At 37.3% G+C, this 16,364-nt stretch overlaps 3 protein-coding genes and 2 long non-coding RNA genes across 8 annotated transcripts in view; 3 read left to right on the forward strand and 2 right to left on the reverse strand.

Annotated features, from left to right (window-relative positions):
* Positions 1-456, reverse strand: part of setd7 (SET domain containing 7, histone lysine methyltransferase) — a 10,048-nt gene extending 9,592 nt beyond the window's left edge. For 2 of the 3 annotated variants that reach the window (XR_008637287.2, XM_055177806.2), the window contains exon 1: positions 278-456. Coding sequence is in view for 2 of the 3 variants with exons in the window: in XM_055177806.2 (XP_055033781.1) it covers positions 278-317 (40 nt within the window). In the remaining variant the exon portion in view is untranslated. The remainder of the gene's footprint in view (positions 1-277) is intronic. The other variant, XM_055177805.2, reaches the window with a different exon arrangement.
* Positions 1-3,199, forward strand: part of mgst2 (microsomal glutathione S-transferase 2) — a 14,231-nt gene extending 11,032 nt beyond the window's left edge. The window contains exons 1-5 of one of the 2 annotated variants that reach the window (XM_055177813.2): positions 1,180-1,337; positions 1,829-1,928; positions 2,103-2,173; positions 2,495-2,576; positions 2,689-3,199. In XM_055177813.2, the coding sequence (XP_055033788.1) occupies positions 1,277-1,337; positions 1,829-1,928; positions 2,103-2,173; positions 2,495-2,576; positions 2,689-2,809 (435 nt within the window). In that variant the 5' untranslated portion in view covers positions 1,180-1,276 and the 3' untranslated portion in view covers positions 2,810-3,199. Of the gene's footprint in view, positions 1-1,179; positions 1,338-1,828; positions 1,929-2,102; positions 2,174-2,494; positions 2,577-2,688 lie in introns of those variants that run through there. The other variant, XM_055177814.2, reaches the window with a different exon arrangement.
* Positions 3,200-5,174, reverse strand: LOC129422108 (uncharacterized). The gene is made up of 3 exons (XR_012358002.1): positions 5,081-5,174; positions 4,703-4,843; positions 3,200-4,530 (listed from the first exon to the last, which is right to left on the reverse strand). It is a non-coding gene; the product is annotated as an uncharacterized lncRNA (long non-coding RNA).
* LOC141350062 (uncharacterized) lies at positions 5,083-6,085 on the forward strand. Its single transcript, XR_012358003.1, has 2 exons — positions 5,083-5,475; positions 5,587-6,085. It is a non-coding gene; the product is annotated as an uncharacterized lncRNA (long non-coding RNA).
* A 3,139-nt stretch (positions 6,086-9,224) lies between these two features.
* Positions 9,225-15,142, forward strand: LOC129422105 (microsomal glutathione S-transferase 2-like). Its single transcript, XM_073854397.1, has 5 exons — positions 9,225-9,415; positions 13,344-13,443; positions 13,613-13,683; positions 14,015-14,096; positions 14,210-15,142. The coding sequence occupies exons 1-5, from the start codon at positions 9,355-9,357 to the stop codon at positions 14,328-14,330; spliced, it is 435 nt and encodes a 144-aa protein (XP_073710498.1). The 5' UTR covers positions 9,225-9,354; the 3' UTR covers positions 14,331-15,142.
* The last annotated feature ends 1,222 nt before the right edge of the window (positions 15,143-16,364 follow it).

Genomic DNA, 16,364 nt, shown 5'->3' on the forward strand with positions numbered 1-16,364 from the left:
CGCTTCTCTTTAATTTACTACTGTAAATATTCTAGGTGTCATGAGATGTACAAATTATATACACTTTATAACGTATTACTGTGCATTTTAAAACCGCAAACATTTTCTTAGCATTTATACCGTCGTCTTACAGTTGTTGCTAATTTAAGTTCATCCAAAGCCTCGTGTCTGTTAAACGCGCTAGTAATGTGACTGCATAAAGTTCAGCATGACAGCCAAGACGACAACAAAAACAAACTTAAGCACACCGTATCGTTTGTAAATACGCTTGTCGTACCTTCCACCACTTCTTCCATATTGTCATCATCGCTTTCCATGTTTGCGATTCCGTCGTTAATTAAAGGGCACTTGTGTGTTTGGTGGAGCTATATCCAGCTGCAGCCCTGCAGCGCCGCATATTACGGACACACGATACATGCGGCAAGCCACCCGTCTAATGCCGGAAGTGAAGTCGAACCATATGGCATATGGTTTAAGCCAGATCCGGTTTTTGTTAGAGTCTTGCTACAAAGACTTTGTAGCGTTCTTATTTTCGCATCGATTTATATGTAACTATTTAAAAACAATATATAAAAATACTAATAAAATAGGAAAGTCTTATTGTTTATTGACATCCATTTTCATGTAGTTAATCAATATTGTTTTTCATTTCAATAAAATATTATTTAATTTATGGTCATCACCAGTGTCCACTTAATGTTCATTATGTAACGGTTAATGTCACACTTTATTTTTAGAATGAAGAAAAACATGCTTCTCGGCAGATGGCGCCAGCACCCTTCTTGTGCACTCATCAGAATTCACTTAGTTTTTAATCACATTCAAAAGTACGTACAAAACGAATGCCCTACATAATAAAATTACTTCACGAAACATAACTCGTAATAATAATTTGTTTTCATTCCCAGCTCAGACATACTGCAATTTGATCGACTCGTGTCTCACTTAGTACAATCTCACAAATAATACTGGTTGCTGTAGTGTTCCGGTTCTTGATCCGGTTTTTCCTGAAACAGCCAGGAGCCGAGTTCATGCGACGCTGCGCAGACCGATTTAAATGTCATAATACCGCGAGAGCACCCTGAATATCAGAACAACTTTTAGTCGCTCTCGCGTTACTGTGATGTCATAGGCTGATCAATCTGCGCAATGCTGCGTGACATCGAATCTTATTTGCTTTATAGGCGGGACTTTGGGAATGTTGTAATAGTCTACTGAATTCTACAAACGGTTTGTTTTCGGAGTTCTCCAAAATTTAATCATTTTCATAAAAAACATGACTTCTGATGAACCAGTTCTCCTCGCTGCAGTGTCGATACTGTCTGCTCTGCATATGGGTAAGTTGAAGATGTCAGAACGCCAAAAGCACCTTTCATGTTTATCTTACGATTTGTTTAACTAACAGACTTAGTCTTTTACATTTTTGTACATGAAAAGTGATGTATAGATAGAGACATAGCTACAGACTCCCCAAGGTTTGCTTATAGCTTACTTTGTAGAAGTATTTTTTTGCAAAACACAGAAAGATCTTTGTACAACTCCACTTAGCATAATGCTTAAACTTTGCAAAGACCAACCAAATGTATAGACCTAAATCACAAAAGATATTTCAAGGTGTCACAGCTATTAACAAGTTTGTAATTAAAATATGAGAACTCAGGTTTTCTAAACATATGACTTAAATAGGCTATTATGCAGTTTTTTTATTGACACACAGTGCCACCCAAATTAGCCCCATTACTTAATTTGAATATCAATATATTATTCTGAAAATATATGCTAGACAGTTAACTATCTAGCAAAATAAAATGTTGATTTTTTTTTTTAGGTTTTCAGGCGAGGCGTGTGGGCTGGTCTAGGATGAAGTATAAAATTATACCACCTTCTGTTACTGGACCAGCTGAGTTTGAAAGGACATTTCGAGCTCAGTAAGATCACACAGCTTTCAAATTGCATCATTTATGCTCTTTATTCCTCAGATCTTACACTTTTTTTGTAACAATTCATAGTCTGTATCAAATGGTAAACATTTTGTTTCACTTAAATGGCTAAGAAATCACTTGGCGGTAACAATGTCTAATGCTCTTCATCTGTTTCTGTAGCCAGAATAGTGTAGAGTTTTATCCAATCTTCTTGGTGGTATTGTGGACATCTGGCATTTTTTGCAGTGAAGGTACAGTATGTTACACAATACATATAATATACTTCATGCTAGAAAACTAGAATAAAAAATGAGAAACTTATAAGGAATAATTGACGATGGGGTGTATATAATTTTTTTAAAATAATTCAGTCAATTATTCCACTTATACAATTGTTACCGCAGACATTGCTCTGTGGTAACCATTTAAGAAATTTGACAGATTAGGTGTGCGTTTATTGAAAAATAATTCATACCCATGGAAAATTTCTCAATCCAATCAGAATAAACCATTCAACAGCCCTGTGGTATAAAGCCTAAATAAATAATCATTTCATTTCCCCCTTTTTTAAGCAATTGCTGCTCTTGGAGGACTTCTGTATATTGTGGGCAGAGAGATGTATTTTATTGGCTATATTAATGAAACACAGAAAAGGTAATTATTTTAAACAATTAAAATCTAAGTTTTTAAATATAACACATGCTTATTGTATTTAGTGTTCTGCTAAGTGAAAACCCTTCAGCTTAATCTTTTCTTTTTTTTCTAGGTTGCCAGGGTTTTATTTGGTCATATGTGTTATATTGTTCTTATCTGTGATGGCTACGTTTGGAATTATTCAATCATTCTTGCACAAATACCTTGACATCAAGCTTCACTGGAGAAAATAATTGTATTATAACCATTTATTAATGTTGTCAGCAACATTTAAAACATATTTTAAACATTAGTTTGGCAGGAGTTTGATTTTTCTGTCCTGTCAATCATCACACAAACATGTAAGCAGCCTGCTAACTTCAGCAACAGTTTCCCTTTTCCAGTTTCCCTTTTCCACCAAGGACAGCAGGTCAAATTTGTTAATCATTATATGGGTAGCAAGATAACCTAACAATCTGAAACATTTTGTGATTATGATTCCAGCGTGTTAAATCACCTCACTTCAAATCAAATGTGTGAATAAATTGATTCACAAACAAATATCTTTTGAACCGACACACTGGAAAAGTTGGGAAGATTTATTTAACACTGTTTATAGAACAATAAAAAATTGTGTAACTTCACTTTTGCACACACTTTTATTTGTCTCATGTTCCTAAAAATTGCATTGGTTATGAATCTTGTTACATATGGATATTCAGAAATTACAATGAGCTGTAGTAAATTCCTGCAAAATTTTACAATTAGTAAATAAGTCTAACACCGCTTGATATCTCTTAAGCAGAAAGTGGTGTGTAAATCTTTAGTTTCCATTGCAAAACATCTAATTTGTACCTTTTATTAAACTATTAGATTTTTTAAAGTCTTTGTCAGTTGTGACATAAAAATGTTACAGCATGCATTAAGTGTTCGCCGTGATCCACATCTTTAAAAGAAATAGCTTTAGGATCTGAGTACTATAATAATCTTTCAAATAATGTCACAATAATACTTCATCATAACCATTTTATGAATTAACACTTAAACTGATGCTTCATAAAGTTAATATTAAAAAGTTCAAATAAATGAAGCAGCAATAATATGCAGCAAATAAAATGCAGTAAAGCATCAGTCAGATTTTTATATATGACCCTGGCCTGGACCACAAAACCAATCATAAGGGTACATTTTTTAAAAATGGATTTGCGCTGTAAAAAAATTATTTGCTGCGTTAATTTATTAAAAAGTTGTCCAAATAAAGTCCTTACTGCATCCACTCGTTTTGATATATTTACAGTATTAAATGTACAAAATATCTGGAACGTGATCTTTGCTGAATATCCTAATGATTTTTTGCACAAAAAAAATATAATTTTAACCCATACAATGTATTGTCTATAAATATACCTGTGTGACTTAAGACTGGTTTTGTGGTCACTCAGCATATGTATAGTTAAACTATGGTGGGAGATTTTTCTCCAAGCTTCACAACAACAAAAATAAACTATATAAAATCATAAAAACTAAGTAAGTATTATTTGACTGAATGTGTTGAGCATGAAAAATCTCAGAAAAGCATGGCCTTTATTGTTAACAGTATTAAGCTCGACCCAGTAGAGATAGTTAAGGTGGGGCTACTGGATGTAGTCATTGGTGTGAGTGTAGTTAAAGGGTAACGCATATTAAATGGGCATTTTCCTTTATTTCCTGCCTTGTCAATCACAGTAATTTCCACATCATTGAGGCAGCAGGAGCCACGGCATGTAAGGAGAGTTGTAATATATCCATTTTCATCAGTAGTTGTATCCGCTGTAACATTAAGCTGACCAGAACCAGTTGTGGTAACGGAAGGGTAATCGATTCCCGAACCATTGCCATCTGACATGAAATAACTCGCTTCCCAGATTGCATTTCCACAAGGAATAGGACAATACAAACTCTCATTTAACAGACGACACACTGGTGGAGTAACATCCTGTGGTACCACAGAAAAATCATGTGATAAACAGTATGCTTTATTTAATGAAGTTGCCTAGAAAAAATGTTGGAGGACCCATATCATTTAAGATAAAACACTAAAGAGATTTGCTGAAACACACGAGGGTTAGTAATAAACATAAATCAATACAAAGAGTGGTGATACTTACACGAGTTTCTCGTCTTACTCTCTCAAAACTCCCATCAGCTTTTTGATCTTCTGTGGTGATACGAGAGGGAAAAGCCTGTAAGCCTCCAATGAGCATGCAGAGGACCAACAGTGTCTTTGCAGTCAGAACCATTCTGTTAAACTGGGAAGAGTTTTAACATTAATTAGATTATATGATAGTCATGCTGTACGCTGTACATATTCATTTGTGTTGTTCAGAACAGAGAAATTTATACAGGTTTGTAACAACATGGGTTATTAATGACAACATTTTTATTTTTGGATGAATTATTTCTTTAAAGAAGAATTGCCGTATGAAATAAGGACCATTTAAAATCAATCAATAAATAAGATTTATGTCTAATATTTTTTTACTTACCATTGAAAAAGATGAAATCAAAAGTATCAAAGAAGTTCCTCAGTTAAGGTAAAAAATTAGTAAAATGAGACCTGTAAAGTGTATTTATACTGTAGGCTATGGACAGTATTACACTTAAACACACCCATTCACTCTCATTCAACTGATTACATCATAGTCAGTAAAACGTATGTGAATAAGAGCTTTGAAATTGCATCATTTATGCTCTTTATTTATGCTCTCTATTCTTCGGATCTTACACTTTTCATTTGTAACAATTCATAGTCTATATCAAATGTTAAAATTAAAATTTCACTCAAATGGCTAAGAGATCACTTGCCGGTACTTGGAGGACTTCTGTATATTGTGGGCAGAGAGATGTATTTTATTGGCTTTATATATGAAACGCAGAAAAGGTAATTAGTATAAAACAATTAAAATCTAAGTTTTTAAATATAACACATGCTTATTGTATTTAGTGAAGTTCTGCTAAGTTAAACCTAGCTCAATCTTGTTTTTATTTCTAGGTTGCCAGGGTTTTATTTGGTCATATGTTTTATATTGTTCTTATCTGTGATGGCTACCTTTGGACTCATCCAATCATTCTTGCACAAATACCTTGACATCAAGCTTCACTGGGGAAAATAATAGTATTTTAGCTATTTATCAATGTTGTCAATAACATTTGAAACATATTTTAAACATTAGTTTGGCAGGACAGTCATCACACAAACATATGTAAGCAGCTTGCTTCAGCAACATTTTTTCAGTTTCCCTTTTCAGGACAGCAGGTCAAGTTTGATAACCATTATATGGGTAGCAAGATAACATAAAACATGGAAACGGAAACATTTTGTGATTATTATTCCAGCGTGTTACATCACCTCACTTCAAAACAAATGTGTGAATAAATTGATTCATAAACAAATATCTTTTGAACTGACACATTGGAAAAGTTGGGCAGGCTTTGCAGATTTATTTAACACTTTCTTTATAAAACAATAAAAATACAATTGTGTAACTTGACTTTTGCACACACTTTTATTTGTATCATCATGTTCCTAAAAAATGCCTTAGTTATGAATCTTGTTAAATATGGATATTTAGAAATTACAATGAGCCGTAGTAAATTCCTGCAAAATCATACAAATAGTAAATAAATCTCACATCGATTGATATCTCTTAAGCAGAAAGTGGTGTGAAAATTTTTAATTTCCATTGGGCAATACATTTTCCCATGTACTAAATTATTTTGTAAAGTCTTTGTCAGTTGTGACATAAAAATGTTATAGCATGCACATGTGATCCACATCTTTAAAGAAATAGCTTTAGGATCTGAGTACTATAATAATCTATCAAATAATGTCCCAATAAAACTTCATCATAACCATTTTATGACTTAATTCTTAAACTAAAGAACTGTAAATGAACATTATTGTTCATTTATAGCCTGTTAATTATGAAACTTGACACTTCATAAAGTGAATATTAAAAAGTTCAAATAAATAAAGCAACAATAACATGCAGCAAATAAAATGCAGTAAAATATCAGTCAGATTTTTATGTGACCCTGGCCTGGACCACAAAACCAGTCATAAGGGTAATTTTTTAAAAATGGATTAGCGCTGTAAACATTTTTTTGCTGCCTCAATTTTTTGTTAAAACAACTTAGATTAACAGTTAATTGAGTAATTTCAATTTACTATTACTCATCTTGACTATAGATGAGTTGTTATTACTACAGATGAGTTGTTATAACTTATAAAATATAGTTAAATAAATTAAACTTCATTTTATAAGTAATTTTTCATTGAGTTTGTTAAGCACAATTTGAAAATCTGGAATCTGAGTGTGTAAAAAATCAAAACATTAAGAAAAACGCCTTTTAAAGTCCAAATAAAATCCTTAGCAACTGCATCAACTAACATTTTTTTATATATATTTACAGTAGTAAATGTACAAAATATCTTTATGGAAAATAATATTTACTTAAATTCTAATGATTTTTTTTCACAAAAAATGATAATTTTGACACACACAATGTATTGTTGGCTATACCAGTGTAACTTAAGACTGGTTATGTGGTCACTTAGCATATGAATAGTTAAACTTTGGTGGGAGATTTTTCTCCAAGCTACACATTTACAACAATAAAAATAAACAATATAAAATCATCAAACTAAGTAAGTGCATTATTTGACTGAATGTGTTGAGCATGTATCTCAGAAAAGCATTGCGTTTATTGTTAACAGTATCAAGCTCGACCCAGTAGAGATAGTTAAGGTGGGGCTACTGGATGTAGTCATTGGTATACCTGTAGGTGTAGTTAAAGGGTAACGCATATTAAATGGGCATTTTCCTTTGTATCCTGCCTTGTCAGTCACAGTAATTTCCACATCATTGAGGCAGCAGGATCCACTGTATGTCACAAGAGTTGCATTGTATCCATTTTCATCAATAGTTGTATTAATTGTCACATTAAGCTCACCAGAACCAGTGGTGACAAAAGAAGGATGATCGATTCCCGAACCATTGCCATCTGACATGATATACTTCGCTTCCCAGGTTGCATTTCCACAAGGAATAGGACAATACAAACTCTCATTTAACAGACGACACACTGGTGGAGTAACATCCAAGACATGTGGTACCACAGAAAAATCATGCGATAAACAGTATGCTTTATTCAATCAAGTTGCCTAGAAAAAATATTGGAGGACCCATATAATTTAAGATAAAACACTAAAGAGATTTGCTGTTATAACCGAGAGGGTTAGTAATAAACATAATTCAATGCAAAGAGTGGAGATACTTACATGTGTTTCTCGTCTCCCATCAGCTTTTTGATCTTCTGTGGTGATACGAGAGGGAAAAGCCTGTAAGCCTCCAATGAGCATGCAGAGGACCACCAGTGTCTTTGCAGTCAGAACCATTCTGGTAAACTGGGAAGAGTTTTAAAATTAATTAGATTATATGGTAGTCACGAGACTCCATGTCTTATTTTTGCTGTTACTGTCTACACCGTTTCAAATAGCAGATTGTTTTATAGTTTTCTGAGGTCACCCTTTCATCATTTATTCACAGCATTGCAACACAAGTAAAACATTCGCTCGTACAAATTGAGTCAGAATGGAAATTCCATTACATGGAAACGGAAATTTCATGATCGAAATTTTGTTTCCACATGACAAAAACTACATTCATTTGTATACACTTTAATTTGTACATTTGTATGGCCAAAGCATTTGCAACTGGGCTGAATTTCATAAGGAAAAAGAATCAAATGGTGCTTTGGTTACAAAAATTCTTCAATATAAATTCACTTGTGTTGATCAGAAAAAAGAAATTTATACAGGTTTGTAACAACCTGAGTGAGTAAATGATGACAAAAAACATTTTGGGTTAACAAGCCATTTAAAGAAGAATAACAGTAAAATAAGACAATTTAAAATCAGTAACTATATCTAATATTTTTTACTTACCATTGTAAAAGATGAAATCAAAAGTATCAAAGAAGTTCCTCAGTTAAGGTAAAAAATGTGTAAAATGAGACCTGTACAGTGTATATATACTGTACGCTATGTACCGTACTTCACTTAAACACACCCATTCACTCTCATTCAACTGATTACATCATAGTCAGTAAAACGTATTTGAATAAGAACCTGCTCACAAGTTGTAGCGTTGTCCTTTTGAATGGAAACAGATTTCTTCTGAGGGTTTTTGTCATTTTATGTCACCCAAATTGAGGAATGGACTTTCATTTAAATCATTCTTAAATGAAGATAGAAAAGTATGGTACAAATGCATTTATTTTGTATATCTCTTTTTCTTAACAGTTGTTTTCAGTATAATATATACTTAAAATATATAGACTACAGAATAAAATTACTTCACGAAAAATAACTCGTAATAATAATTTGTTTTCATTCCTAGCTCAGACATACTTCAATTTCACTCGTGTCTCAGTGTAGTCATACAATAATACTTGTTGCTGTCAACACCTGTTCTTGATCCGGTTTTTCCTGAAACAGCCAGAAGACGAGTTCATGCGACGCTGCGCAGAACGATTTAAATGTCATAATACCGCGAGAACGGTCCTGAATCTCAGGACTACTTTAAGTAGCTCTCGCGGTACTGTGATGTCATAGGCTGATCGGTCTGCGCAATGCTGCGTGACATCGAATCTTATTTGCTTTATAGGCGGGACTTTGGGAATGTTGTAATAGTCTACTGAATTCTACAAACGGTTTGTTTTCGGAGTTCTCTAAAACTAATCATTTTCATAAAAAAACATGACTTCTGATGAACCAGTTCTCCTCGCTGCAGTGTCGATACTGTCTGCTCTGCATATGTGTAAGTTGAAGATGGCAGAACGCCAAACGCACCTTTCATGTTTATCTTACGATTTTGTCCTGAGGACAACAGTTTTGCAATACACCTCTGGTGCAACTCAGACACATCATCAGTGATGTATCCTGGGTTCATTGGGTGTTTCGGGTCTCACAACATCATACACCCTCGCCCAGGCGACCCAGCCAGGGTTGATCAGACCCTGGCTTGTGTCTGAGTAGCTTGTATGATCCACGGATCACCCCGCTTGATCCACAGCCATCTTGACGCCTTTTCAGCGACGTCCGTGATGTTCTTAATGGCTTTCCTACTGTGCAGTCCCTTCACTCCAAGCATCTTGAGGGCCCTGATGAGTGACTGGCCGACAAATCCTCTACACCCAACCTCGATGGGATTGCATCTTGTCCTCCACCCCCTGCTTCGGCATTCGGCTGCCAGTTCCTCATATTTGGCCCTCTTCCTCTCAAACGCCTCCTCCATCCGGTCTTCCCAGGGGACCGTCAACTCCAGCAGGACCACTTGCCGTGTTTTTTCCGACACCAGGACTATGTCTGGCCTGAGCGTGGTCACTGCAATGTTCTCTGGGAATTTGAGCTGTTTCCCTAGGTCGACATTCAGCTGCCAGTCCTGTGCTGTTGCGAGCAGCCCCCCTGTTTGTTTCATGCGCTGGTGTGGCTTCTCCCCGGCTTTAACAAAGGTGATGTTCTGCCTTATTGGTCGCTGGTGTCTGCTGTCTATGATCCCAGTGCTGATAACCTCTGCTATGGCCTTCAGCACTTGGTCGTGGCGCCAACGGTAGCGCCCATCCCCCAGTGCTTTGGAACAGCAGCTCAAGATGTGCTCCAATGATCCTCCTCTCTTGCAGAGTGAGCACAAAGGTGTATCTGACAAGCCCCAGTGAAATAGATTGGATGGGCTAGGGAGGACATCATAGACAGACTTAACCAGAAATTTGATTCGGTGTGGCTCCGACTTCCACAATTCTGCCCATGATATCCTCCGCTCCGCCGCCTGCTCCCATCGGGTCCATGCCCCCTGCTGCCGCATCCCTACTGCTCTGCTGCCGCGGGATTCCTCCTCCCCTGCTCGGACCTCATCTTGAATCAGCTGCCGCTTTTCTTTTCCCTGGGCCTTGTTAAAGCGAGGTGTTGGGTTGCTCCCGAGTCCTGCCCGTCCAGATGCCACCGCTCCTACCAGCTCGCCATGTCGCAGCCGTGACTCAGCCTGCTCTACTGCCTCATGGGCCTTCCACTTCCTGCCAGTTCTGACCTCTATGCCTGCTGAAGAGACTTTGATGTCACTGGAGTCTCTGTAAAGTAGCACCTCTCTTGCTCTGGTAACCATGAACTCTTCCTTCAAACTACTGAAGGGCAGTTTTAGCTTGTTCTTCCTACCGTACAAGGCAATGTCACTGAGACTCCTTGGTAGCCCTAGCCACTTCCGCAGGAAACCACTGACTTTCCTCTCAAAGCCTTCAACGGTGGTGATTGGAACATCATAGACCAGCAATGGCCAGAGCAGTCGGGGCAGGATGCCATGCTGGTAAATCCAGGCTTTATATTTACCTGGCAGACCTGACTTGTCCACAGCCATCAGCCAGCTTCCCAACTGGTTAGTGGTCGTCTGAATTGCTGCGGTGTCCTTCAGGGAACAGTCGTAGATCTTGCCTAGGCTCTTGACTGGCTTTTCTCGAACAGATGGTATCTGGATGCCTCCTAGTGTGAAACGGAACTGGTCTGTAACCTTACCTTTCCTCACTACCAGGGACCTGGACTTGGCTGGCTTAAAGTCCATCCGAGCCCATTTGATGAGGTGCTCGAGCCCTTGGAGGATCCATCTGCACCCCGGGACTGATGTTGTGGTCACCGTCAGATCATCCATGAATGCTCTGATGGGGGGCTGCCGTATGCCTGACTTGGCAATTGGGCCTCTGCACTCCACCTCTGCTGACTTCACCAGCATATTCATTGCCAAGGCAAACAATATCACAGAAATTGTACATCCAGTGATAATGCCCTTCTCCAGCCGATGAAATGCAGATGTTTCCGCTCCTGAGGTGACTCTCAAACTGAAGGAGTTGTAATAGTCCCGTATGAGGTTCTTGATTTTGTCTGGAACGTAATGTCGGTCGAGTGAGGTTTCTACCAGTCTATGCGGGATTGACCCGTAGGCATTGGCAAGATCAAGCCAGAGGCTTGCAAGATCCCCTTTGCCTTCACGTGCTTCACGTAACAGCTGGGTGACAACTCCTGTATGCTCAATCCATCCTGGAATCTTTGGGACTCCCCCCTTCTGCACAGAGGTATCAATATATGCATTCCTCAGGAGGAAGTCTGTCAGGCGTCGGGCAAGAATGCTGAAGAAGATCTTGCACTCAACACTAAGGAGCGAGATGACTCTGAACTGCTCGATGGTGCTCGAGCTCTCCTCCTTCGGGATCCAGACACCCTCTGCATGTCGCCACTGCTGCGCCACCTTCCCTCTCCTCCAGATGACCTTAATCAGTTTCCATAACCTCTTCAAGAGTCTGGGGCACCTCTTATAGACGACGTACGGCACTCCACTCGGGCCTGGTGCCGAGCCGGTTCTAGCAGCCTTGACGATTTCTACAACTTCCTTCAAAGTTGGTTCCCTGGTGTTAAATGTCGAGGTGGGTTCTGGCGGAGTTATCAGCTTCTTACATGGCCCGAGATCTTTGTCTCTTGCGCTGTCACTGTAGGTGGCACTGAGGTGCTTATTAACCTCTTCTTCAGTGCACTCGAGCTGGCCACTTCTTTTCTGCCCGAGGATCTTCTTTGTAAAACCAAACGGGTTAGAGATAAAGGCGACGCGTTTCCTGGCTCTCTCCTTACCCCGCCTCCTATGCCACTCTGCTCGCCGGAGGGTGGTTAGCCTTTTCCTTAGGGTGTGGCGGAGTTCTGCCAAACCAGCCTTTTCCTCATCCCTTGCCGCCTTAAACTGCCGCCTAAGCAGTCTGAGCTCACTCCTTAGCTGGCTGATCTTCACTTCCCGTCGGTTTGGCTCTGCCACACTTCTGGCCAGTTGATGTTTCTTAACGCCAAACCTTTCAGCTCCGATGCTAATGATCATTGTTGACATAGCTCTCAACTTCTGGTCTGCATTCCCCCTCGCAGTAGCTTCAAGGACTTGGTTCAGGTCCTCATCAAACTTGAGCCACTCTCCCTCCTTGTTTGCAGCAGGCCACTTGACCCGGCGGTGTTCGGAATGTCTGATTTGGGTTGAGGCTTGTGGGGCGTGGAGGTTCTGGGCACTGTGGGGTGACTCCGGGCCGGGCTCCTCCTGCGTCTCACCAGGTGCTAGACCTGTGCGTTGCACCACTTGCTTCTCCCTCAAGCATTTCATTTTGGCCTGGTGGATCTTCAGGCCATGCCGGTTCTTGCAGACTTTGCCACATATGCAGGCTGCACTCATTGTCGTTTCTCCATAAGCATTGGTCATTACCTGTATATCCGTCCTGTTGGGGTGCTCATTCTCCCCCCCTCTCGGGCCAGACTGTCGTTTACATTTTTGTACATGATAAGCAATGTATAGATCGAGACATGGCTACAGACTCCCCTAAGATTTGCTTATACTCTGTTGTGGTACTTTTTGCAAAACTCAGAAAGATCTTTGTACAACTCCACTTACGTAGCATAATGCTTTGCAAAGACTAGCCATATGTATAGACCTAAATCACAAACAATTTATTCAGAAGATATTTCAAAGGTGTCAGCTAATAACAAGTTTGTTCAAATCAGAACTCAGATTCTCTAAACAAATGACTTCAATATTATGCAGTTTTTTTATTGACACAAAGTGCCACCCAAATTAGCCCTATTACTTAATTTGAATATCAATATAATATTATTCTGAAAATATATGCTAGACAGTTAACTATCTAGCAAAATAAGATGTTGATTTTTTTTTTTAGGTTTTCAGGCGAGGCGTGTGGGCTGGTCTAGGATGAAGTATAAAATTATACCACCTTCTGTTACTGGACCAGCTGAGTTTGAAAGGACATTTCGAGCTCAGTAAGATCAGCTTTCAAATTGCATCATTTATGCTCTTTATTCAGATATTACACTTTTTATTTGTAACAATTCACAGTCTGTATCAAATGGTAAAAATTTTGTTTCACTCAAATGGCTAAGAAATCACTTGGCGGTAACAATATCTAATGCTCTTTATATGTTTCTGTAGCCAGAATAGTGTAGAGTTTTATCCCATCTTCTTGGTGGTATTGTGGACATCTGGCATTTTTTGCAGTGAAGGTACAGTATGTTACACAATACATATAATATACTTCATGCTAGAAAACTAGAATAAAAATGAGAAACTGCTAACTATATAAGGAATAATTGACGATGCCGTGTATATAATTTTTTTTTTTAAATAATTCAGTCAATTATTCCACTTATACCATTGTTACCACAGACATTGGTCTGTGGTAACCATTTAAGACATTTGACAGATTAGGTGTGCGTTTATTGAAAAATAATGCATACCCATGGAACATTTCTCAATCCAATCAAAATAAAGGATTCAACAGGCCTGTGGTATAAAGCCTAAATAAATAATCATTTCATTTCCCCCTTTTTTAAGCAATTGCTGCTCTTGGAGGACTTCTGTATATTGTGGGCAGAGAGATGTATTTTATTGGCTATATTAATGAAACGCAGAAAAGGTAATTATTTTAAACTAATTAAAATCTTTTTTTTAAATATAACACATGCTTATTGTATTTAGTGTTCTGCTAGTGAAAACCCTTCTTCAGCTCAATCTTTTTTTTGTTTCTAGGTTGCCAGGGTTTTATTTGGTCATATGTGTTATAGTGTTCTTATCTGTGATGGCTACATTTGGAATTATTCAATCATTCTTGCACAAATACCTTGACATCAAGCTTCACTGGAGAAAATAATAGTATTTTAGCTATTTATCAATGTTGTCAGCAACATTTAAAACATATTTTAAACATTAGTTTGGCAGAAGTTTAATTATTCTGGCCTGTTAATCATCACACAAACATGTAAGCAGCCTGCTACTGTCACAACCCCATTCTCTGTGCCTTCATGTTTTTCCCCTTTATCACCATCTGGACTCCATTCCCCATGATCCTTCACTCTCCTTACACTGTAAAAAAATTCCGTAGAAATTACAATGTTTTTGCAGCTGGGTTGCCGGTAATTTGCCGTGGATTTGGATTTGTGTTGTTTACTGGCAAGAGTTTGTTCAAAGTTGAATGAATTTTAAATATTGACAAGTCTTTATCTTTACAGAGTAAAACTGTACAATAACAGCCTCATGCAAAGCATTCTGGGAACCAGAAATCATCATCAACCGTTTTCTGATTTTTGCTTCAAATTTTGTTTCCCAGAATGTTTTTCTTGATGCTGTTTTTTTAGTTTTGCTCTGTAAAGACAAAGACTTGTGAATGTTTGGTGTTCATTTAACTTTGAGCAAAGTGTTGCCAGTGAGGAACACAGATTTGAATCTGCGGTGGGTTACCGGCAACCCAGCTGCAATTTCTACAGAATTTTTTTACAGTGTACCTGATCTTCATTTGTTATCAGCACACCTGCCAGCAATCCTCATCAGTCACCTTATTTATACTCTGTTTGTTCACCCTCACCTGGTTGGTCATTGTTTGCTGTTAGTTAATGTTTATGTTAGTTTTATGTTCCAGTTTAAGTTCCAGTTTTTGTTATATCAATAAAAGTATAATTTCATTTACGTCAGTCTTCATCTTGCCTTCATCCTCCACCACACCCTGACAGCTACCTTCAGCAAAAAAAAATTTATAGTTTCCCTTTTCCACCAAAGAAAGGAAGTCAAATTTGTTAACCATTATATGGGTAGCAAGATAACCTAACAATCTGAAACATTTTGTGATTATAATTCCAGCGTGTTAAATCACCTCACTTCAAATCAAATGCTGTGTGAATAAATTGATTTCCAAACAAATATCTTTCGAATCGACACACTGGAAAAGTTGGACAGATTTATTTAACACTGTTTATGGAACAATAAAAAAAACAATTGTGTAACTTGACTTTTGCACACACTTTGATTTGTCTCATGTTCTTAAAAATTGCATTGGTTATGAATCTTGTAACATATGGATATTCATAAATTACAATGAGCTGTAGTAAATTCCTGCAAAATCGTACAATTAGTAAATAAGTCTAACACCGCTTGATATCTCTTAAGGAGAAAGTGGTGTGTAAATCTTTAGTTTCCATTGGGAAATACATCAAATTTTTACCTTTTATTAAATTATTAGATTTTTTAAAGTCTTTGTCAGTTGTGACATAAAAATGTTATAGCATGCATTAGGTGTTCACTGTGATCCACATCTTTAAAGAAATAGCTTTAGGATTTGAGTACTGTAATAATCTTTCAATGTCACAATAATACTTCATCATAACCATTTTATGAATTAACACTTAAACTTAAAAACTGTAAATTAACTTTTATTGTTTATTTATAGCCTGTTAATTACGAAACTTGACACTTTATTAAGTTAATATTAAAAAGTTCAAATAAATAAAGCAGCAATAATATGCAGCAAATAAAATGCAGTAAAGTATCAGTCAGATTTTTATATGTGACCCTGGCCTGGACCACAAAACCAGTCATGAGGGTAAAATTTTTTTAAATGGATTTTGCGGTGTAAAAAATTCTTTGCTGCCTCAATTTTTTTTAAAAGTTGTCCAAATAAAGTCATTAGTAACTGCATCCACTCACAAAAACTTTTGATATATTTACAGTAGTAAATGTACAAAATATCTTCATGGAACGTGATCTTTGCTTAATATCCTAATTATTTTTTTGCACAAAAAATTATAACTTTGACCCACACAATGTATTGTTGGCTATAAATATAGTGTAACTTAAGACTGGTTATGTGGTCACTTAGCATATGAATAGTTAAACTTTGGTGGGAGATTTTTCT

The sequence above is a fragment of the Misgurnus anguillicaudatus genome, chromosome 16 (genome assembly GCF_027580225.2).
Source record: "Misgurnus anguillicaudatus chromosome 16, ASM2758022v2, whole genome shotgun sequence".
Lineage (NCBI taxonomy): Eukaryota > Metazoa > Chordata > Actinopteri > Cypriniformes > Cobitidae > Misgurnus > Misgurnus anguillicaudatus.

What these genes read in the sequence shown, in the direction of transcription:
- LOC129422105 (XM_073854397.1), top strand. Translation starts at nt 9,355, where the DNA reads ATGACTTCTGATGAACCAGTTCTCCTCGCTGCAGTGTCGATACTGTCT. An exon ending in TGGCATTTTTTGCAGTGAAG is followed by an intron (nt 13,684 to 14,014) that starts GTACAGTATGTT and finishes CCCTTTTTTAAG; the next exon opens with CAATTGCTGCTCTTGGAGGA. An exon ending in ATTAATGAAACGCAGAAAAG is followed by an intron (nt 14,097 to 14,209) that starts GTAATTATTTTA and finishes TTTTGTTTCTAG; the next exon opens with GTTGCCAGGGTTTTATTTGG.